This window comes from Lipotes vexillifer, unplaced genomic scaffold, assembly GCF_000442215.2.
Source record: "Lipotes vexillifer unplaced genomic scaffold, Lipotes_vexillifer_v1.1 scaffold1002, whole genome shotgun sequence".
Classification (NCBI taxonomy): domain Eukaryota; kingdom Metazoa; phylum Chordata; class Mammalia; order Artiodactyla; family Lipotidae; genus Lipotes; species Lipotes vexillifer.
Window position 1 is genome coordinate 312,829 of NW_006796766.1, and position 8,230 is coordinate 321,058.

The 8,230-nt window shown below is 45.5% G+C and overlaps 1 protein-coding gene across 1 annotated transcript in view; it reads right to left on the reverse strand.

Moving 5' to 3' along the window:
* Positions 1 to 2,561, reverse strand: part of CDHR3 (cadherin related family member 3) — a 73,428-nt gene extending 70,867 nt beyond the window's left edge. Inside the window, exon 1 of the mRNA XM_007468984.1 lies at positions 2,516 to 2,561. Coding sequence (XP_007469046.1) covers positions 2,516 to 2,561 — 46 coding nt within the window. The remainder of the gene's footprint in view (positions 1 to 2,515) is intronic.
* Between the last annotated feature and the right edge of the window lie 5,669 nt (positions 2,562 to 8,230).

Consider the following 8,230-nt stretch of genomic DNA (forward strand, 5'->3'; position numbering starts at 1 on the left):
TGGGAGTCTTGTAATTTATGTTCTTTTAGGGCCTTCCTTTCTAAGTTGTCACTGGAATGGGACACTTTAGCATCCCAAAGAGAAAATGTTTTCTTTCCCTCATCTTAATAGGAGGTGAAAAAGACAGAAACCAATCTCAATGCCAATATTAAGCAGGCAGATGATCTAAATTTCTGCATTTAGGGGATATCAGTAAATGTGGGGGGAAAAACAGGTCCCCAAAGGGATAATGATCAACAAAAACAACATTTATTAGCTACGCTATATATGTTGGCACTCAGGGACCACAGAGCAAGAATAAACGTGAAACCTCTTATTGTAGGTTCCACTTGAGGAGACAGGGCAGACACATAACGGATGAATTATAGTATAACTCCTGCTACCTTTCACTGAGCACTTGCTCTGTGTTAGGCTCTGTACTAAACCCTTAAAACGCATTCCATGTGCAGACAAAAGGAGCTCCAGGGTGCAGCAGGGAGAGTGTGCACCAAGAGCTAGGGCAATCTGGGAAGGCTCCATGGAGGAGGTTGGGCCTGATTGGGCCTTGGAGGATGCATAGGAGTTAGACCAAATGAGAGGAAAAAGGATACTGGAGAATGTTGCTTTGTTTGAGATTATTTTGGTGATGCGTGTTTCCAATTCCCCAAAGGCAGGGACTGGTGTGGCTGTTCCCCTCCCCCAATCCTCTGTGACCCTGATGTTTTTGAGATCAAGGGTAAGGATCAGGTTCTCAGACTCACCTAAGAAGGTGAGAGAGAAACAGTCTGCATCACAGTAGACCTTCCAAAAGGTAGGATTTGACCTGTGGAAGCAAAAGTGCAGTACAGTGCATGGTCTTTTGGAGAGGGAGGGATTGGAGTGTGGTTTTTGTAAAGAATCTCAAGTATTTTCTTGCAAACTTTTGTGATCTGTTCCTTTCACACATCTGATGAGAAGGTTCCAAATGATAATGTTTCAGTATAAGATGCTGGATTCTTCCTAACCTCACTCTTCCCCCAATGACAATAAATGTCACCTCTTAACTCAAATGATTATGACCCTAAAAGCCTATATTTCTGGGGAAATCTCCAATGTTTACTTCAAGTGAGAGTCTGAGAAGCTCAAGGCCCAGCTTCACACTCACAGTTCCTCCTGCCCTGTAAAAGCCCAAGGTTAAAGACAGTTCAATATTATTAGGAAACTATGCTTTATTTATGTTATTAACAGATCAAAGAGGAAAATCAAGTGGTCCTTTCTATAGATCTTGAAAAACATCTGATTTAAAAATCCATTTTGACTTACAAGCAAATAGCCTAAATAAGAATAAAAGCTATCTCCTTAACATATAAAACATCCCCAAAGCTATTTCGTACCAAAAGCTAACATCATGCTTCATGGAGAACAATACAAGAGTATACACTCATCATTATTGAACAACAGTCTGAAGATACAGGCCCAGTAGTTGGATAAGAGAAAGAAACAAGAGATTAAAAAAAAACAAACGAGGAAAAGAACAAATATTTATCATCTTCAAACCTGGAAAATGCATGAGAATCAACTGAAACCTCATTACAAATAATAAGATAATTCATCAAAAAACTTCCACACATTACATAACAATCAATTGAAAGATAAGAGGGAAGAGAAAATTCTATTTACAACTGCTAAAAAGAAAAAGAACTAGAAATAAACAATCAGAATTTGCAAGATCTATATGAAAGAAAAAAATCTCAAAATACTGCTGAGAAAACAAATGAAGACTTGAACAAGTTTCTAGAGCCCTGTTCTTGGATAGGAAGACTCAATGTCGTACATAATAATCACTAACATTTACTAAGCATTTACTAGGTTCCAGACACTCCTCTAAGCATTTTTACTATATAACTCATCAAAGATGTAAATTATCCCTAAATTAATCTGCAAATTTAACATGATTGAATTCCATACATAATGCATATACTACCTATTCAAAAATAAGATTTAATTTAAAAGGCTCAATTTAAGTAATCCAAGCTGACAACACTGAAAAATCATCCAAGATTCTTGAAGCTCTTGAGTTAGGAAGAGGGAGTGCCAGAAGCACGAGGTGAATCTTTGGCTTCTATCAGAAATTTTCTTTGCTCAAGCCTGAGACACTAGCCCCTTAGCACCTCAGTTTTCCCATAGGGTGATTTGCAACCTCAGTTTGCCCCCAGAAGGCTCCAGAGTAAGGCCAGAATCTCCACAAAGACTGGCTGACATACATAAAAAGCCCTACTAGGAAAATTCTTTTCCCAATTTTAGGTGTTGAAAGGACCACACAGGCCAGTTAGCGCAAGAGGGGAAGTGAAGTCTGTATGAACATTGATTAGATGATGGCTTTTTGGGTACCCTCTTCTCCAGATACGCCATCCCAGCCTCTCAGGGCTCCCTGATGCTGAGAAGCCCACACTTGAACAAAGCCTCCCAGAGGCAATTTCCTCCTTGGGGACTTTATTACACAATGATATCAAGCAAACTGAATGGGCCAAGACAGGTGGCAAAACAGAGTTCCTACCTGACAGGGCGCCCAGGAGAAGCAGGAAGAGGATGGCCTCCTGCATCTTTAGTTCACTTCTGTGCACCCTTCCAGCATGTAATCCAGGACCTGAAACCCGCCTTACACCCAGAGTCTATTCCAGGTGCCACTCACCTTCCCCTTCTGGTTTTGTTACCATGCGAGAAATCAAACAGAGGCTTTAGTGTCACTAAGGGAGACTCCAAACACCACAGGACTGTTTGTTCTTTGATTCCCCCCTTCTGTGACCGCATGGTACCAAGAGGCCAGCCAACCAGCCCTGGTCAGCTAGGAGTCCATCTTAAAAGTCCACACCCGGGCTTCCCTGGTGGCGCAGTGGTTGAGAGTCTGCCTGCCGATGCAGGGGACACGCGTTCGTGCCCCGGTCCGGGAAGATCCCACATGCTACGGAGTGGCTGGGCCTGTGAGCCATGGCCACTGAGCCTGCACGTCCGGAGCCTGTGCTCTGCAATGGGAGAGGCCACAACAGTGAGAGGCCGGCGTACCGCAAAAATGCATCTGTACAGAGAACCCCAGAATAAAAGTCAAAAGAGCAAAGAAAGAGTGGATGGTAAAAGCTGGACATAAACAGAGTCATCCATGATGGGCTCCCTGTCACCAGGCACGTTGTCATTCTCGGAAACAGGGGTAGGCAAGTAGGAATTTTTCTGCTGCCCTGAATTGATGAGTCAGACTCAGAGTTGGAGACTAAAGCACTCATTCCAAAGAGAGGAGCCAAAAAATAAAAATAAATAAAAATAAAATAAAGAGAGGAACCAAGGGCCAGACCCCTCCTCAAGGCAGATCTAAAACTGTAGACACTGCCCTTTGACTCCATCCACCGCCCCTCCAGCCCTCAAAGATGTCAGTGGAGGAAGATTTTGGAGGAAGCTCCTGCCCACTGCAGGGTGATGTGGCCTATCCCCTGGGGCCAGGTGTTGCCCTTTGCAGTGCTTTCATGCCTCATGCAGCCCTGTGCCAGGCTACAAGACCCGGTGAGTGAACCACAGCTCGAGTCCAGCCTCCACCCAGACAAGGAGCGGTGGCCGTGCAGAGGGAAGGTGGTGGGGAGCCCCTGCCCTCAACATAGTGCAGGAGGAAGACAGTGGACAGAGTGGAAGGAAGCAGGACTTGGACCCTCTCTCCTGCTCCTTTCACTCGAGAACTGCCTGCTGGGAGAGGGGTGCCCAGCAGCCCAAGGCTGGTGGCAGGGGATGGATGGGGGCATTGTTCCTCCCCACCAGGGACGTGAGCCGCGGGGAGACCCCCAGGTGCTCTGAAGAGCACGTGTGCCCCACTAGTGAACCAGCATTTGGATACACAGAGGTCACCCCTGGCTAGTTAGTCTGTATGAACCCAGAGAGCTACCACAACCAATGGAGGGAGACAGCAAGGAGGGCCAGCTAGGGAACCACGCTCATCCCCTTTCCTCTCCCTCCTTCCCACCTTCACCCCCAGGGCAAGGGAGCCGGACCACACCCCACGCCCAGGCGCCAAGGGTGCAGCAGGGGAGAGGCTGGAAATGAGAACTGAGTTTGAGATGGAAGCTGTGACTATCAAGGACGCTGACTAACTGAAAGTGACCAGGAAGCAAGCTATTAAGAAACAAGAAAGGGAGATGTAATAGAGGCAGATTAAAAACGATGACTGGAGGAAAAATAAAACCATTTCTGTTTATATGCCCCTGGATTGAAACTGCTAAATAAACTGGTTACAGCCCCTTCTGGGCACAAGGAAACTAAGGCTCGGAGAGGATGAGTAACTTGCCCATCATGTCCAAATCTTCATCGAGCCCCTTCTAGCCTCCACAGTGCCCCATGTAGCTTCTTTTTCCAGTTTGGCTGCCACCTCTCTGACTTAGGTCCTGGCCTCTGACCTGGACTGTCTCTGTAGCATCCGATGCATCCTACAGTCAACTGTCAGGTTAATTTCCCAAAAGGAAATTTTTCACTCATTTTTTTTTTCATTCATTTTTCCCTTAGGAAAAGTTGACTTTTCCTGTGTAAAACAGGAGTTAAGGGAGTTCCCTGGTGGCCTAGTGGTTAGGATTCCAGGCTTTCACCACCACGGCCCAGGTTCAATCCTGGGTTGGGGAACTGAGATCCCACAAGCTGTGCGGTGCAACCAAAACAAAAACAAAAACAGGAGTTAAGATTCAAAATGTCAGTCTGTATGTTTCTCTCTAAAATAGGTAAATGGCAAAAAAAAAAAAAGTTTTTGCTGTGTGACCTTAGGCAAATTACTTACCCTTTCAGAATCTCAGTTCCACTTCTATAAATCAGGGAGAATAATACCTGTGATGCAGTATTATTGCAAGCAGTCCATGAGCTAATGAAGTAAAAGAAACTGGCCCATAGTATATGCTATATTTTTCCTAACAGGACTGTAGTAAAGGCTGCAACATAGTAGGTAGTCAATAAACATGGGCTGAAAAAAAAGATGAATAAACAGTTAACAAGTTACCAATTCTCACCCCTCAGTTTTTCCTATCATATTAGTTACTGTAAGTAACCCATTTCATCATGCATAATTAAAGCTGAAGTGATGGCTTAGGTTAAGTTATGGAAGACGTCAGAATAATTAAGGCTTTGAATTAAAGAAATTCACGTCTGTTTAATTTTCAGCTTGACTGCACAACGTTCTTCATGTTGTCCTGTTTCTACCGTAAGGGGAATCTCCCCGTCCTTCCCCTCCCTGATCCAGAGATCTTAAGGGTCAGATTTTGGAATTTGTTGTAGGTTTTTTCTCCTGTGATTACAGCGTCTGTTTCCAGCCCTGAGGTTGTTTCTGCCATTATGATGTTCTGTTGTCCGTTTGTCAGCTCGAATCTCCTTCTGAAAGCCTGTGGTCCTGGCACCAAGGACCCAACTGGGCCAGAATCACACAGAGCCTGAACGGGACCCGGATGCCCCTTGCTGTCTTGTTCCTGACCTCTGAGATGCTGAATCCTGGTTCCACCCAGGTCTCAGCCAGGTGAGATGGATCAGGTAGCTGGAGGGCAGGGCCAGAATCTTTGGGACAGGCACCCCTCCAGCTTCACATGAAAGACCCGGGGAGTCTTCTCCCACATCAGCAATGGTTCAGGCCCTTAAAGTATTTAAAGGGACTTTCCTGGCATCCAGCTACTGCGTGTCTAATTTGCTAGCGCAGAAGTCATATTCCGAAGCTGTGTTAAGTTGGACCTTGGAACACGCCTAGCTACGGATGGACTGCTTGCAGCCTACCAACGCTTACGTTATCGATAATGTACTTGAAACACGACAGACTTAAGATGAGAAGAAGAAGCATTGCTGTGAATGTTCCAGAGTCCAGCTCCTTCAGCAGGTCCGTGGGCAGTGAGGGGAGGGCCAACAAACCCAGCCATCTTTATATCTGTGGGGAAGCTCTGTCCATGGTCCCTGTTCATCCAGTACTGGAACCATGGGCTTCTAGGATCCAAACCCTAGGATGGGACACCCGGGTCGCACCACTCAAGCACCCCTACATTGCAGGCCCGCCTTGGGCAGAAAGCACTCAGGGCCCGGCTCACCCTCCCAGCGGCAGCAGCCACATTGATGGCATGAAGCTTCTTGCAGCTCTCTACAGTGGCTCCCCTGTGGGCCGCTGGACCAGCACGCACATGGCTTTAGCACCCCACTCCCATGGTTCTCCCACATATTTGTCTCCAGCCAGTCTTGGCAAGGCTTTCCAGGCCAGAGAAGCTCATATTCATTGCATCCTGGTTGCTTCACGTGTAACACTGAGCAAAATATTGCGAACTTACTAAATTTACTTTCCACTCCCTTGCCCTGTGCCACTCTCCCCCCCACCCAGAACACCCAACCAGTGAGAGACCCTCCGCTCTTTCAGAGAAGGAAATAAAGTTCCACAGCCTTCCTCCCTTCCGGAACCTCAGGAACACTCACTCCCTGACTGGTCCTGAACATCCCCAGATGGGGTCCTCTGAAGCCAAGGCCCTGTAGGAGAGGAAAAATAATTTCCCTCTGCCCTTCTAAGTCCTTAGCTGAGACCCCTGTAATAAAAGACAGATTAACAAGAGAAGTTTTAACATGTATACCTCATGGATACATGGGAGATAGCCAGGGGAAAGTGAGTGAATCCCACGGTGGCTTAGAATTCAGGTTTAAACACCATCTTGATAGGGGAAGGGGAAGGGGGATGTACATGATCTTAGGGGAGAGAAAGTGATTTTTAGGAAAGATGAAAGGGCCCTTAGAAGAATAGAGAGGAGGTGTGATTGTTCGTGACAGAGTTTGTCTGGATGTGGTGTCCACCTCCAGGCAAAAATCAGTTTCTCTTTTCTATTTGCATTTCCCTTCTCATGAGTAGAGTTGAGCATCTTTCCCCAATATTAAGGAATCAATACTGTTTTCTTTTCTGTGGCTTTTCTGTTCATTTCTACCATTTTTCTATTGGATTTTTGGTACATTTCTTGCTGGCTTGTGGGAAGTCTTGATATGTTAAGGAAATTAACACTTTGTCTGTAATAGGCATTGCAGATATTTTCCCAGCTTATCATTTTATTTTTGACTTTGTTTATAGGAATTTTGGCCATGTAAAAAATTTTTAATTCTTATATAGTCAAATTTATCATCTTGTATTCCATGGCTAAGTAGCATACAAAACCTTCTCTCTGAGATAATTTTTTAAATTTCATATTTTCTTCTAGTACTTTGCTATGGTCTGGATGTTTGTAGCTCCCTAAAATTCATATGTTGACATCCCAATGTGATGGTATTAGGAGATGGCACCTTTGGGAGTTGATTAGGTCATGAAGATGGAGCTCCCATGGAAAGCATTAGTGCCCTTATAAATGAGACACCACAGAGGCCCCAGAGAGCTAGCTCCCCATCCACCATGTGAAGATGCAATGGGAAAAGGGTTCTCACCTGACCATTGCTGACATCCTGATCTCAGACTTTCAGCCTTCAGAACTGTGAGAAATAAATGTCTGTTTTTTATAAGCCACCCGGTTTGTGGCATTTTGTTATAGCAGCCTGATTGGACTAAAACATACTTTTATGATTTTATTTCCAATGGGGGCCTCTGATTTCTTTGGAGACATTCCTTCAGGTATGAGGTAGGATCCAGTGGGAACTCCGCTTTCCAGCAGCTGTCTCAGAGTTCTCTTTAACCAGCTTAGCCAGAACCCTCCTGATCAGCTCCAAGATTGGGGATAGTGGAATAATGTTTTTTCTTCATCTCCAAATGGGTGGTTAAGCTTAGGATAGAACAATTAAGCCAAGAAAATGTGCCTCTAGCCTGTTCCCCACTGTACCTGATAGAAAAGAGGGAGGGATTTTCCCCCAGCCCAGAATATGCCATTCAAGAAAAAACTGGGACTTCCCGCTGCATGAAAGAATCAGCCCATGACTTGCCTTTCCTGGCCTCGTTCCCCACATTTGCATGGAGGCAGGCGACTGAATGTCCCGTGCCTGTCAGCTGTGTATATAGTAATCCCGTCCCACACAAAGCACTGGGATGAATAGATGGAGACTGTGTCGTCAGTGTCACTAACTCCCTGTGGGCACCAAAAGTGAGTCTCATTCTTCAGGCTCAAGTACACAGTTCTACTGTCCCCGCCTTTGCCTAAGCATGAAGCTATGTCCTTATTACCCTTACCTGCCCAGAGACCAGAGAGCCTGATGACCTGATTTATACCCACAGCCCTCTAGTTAGCAATTCTGGCTATGAACTGCTTCTCAACAGCAGGAA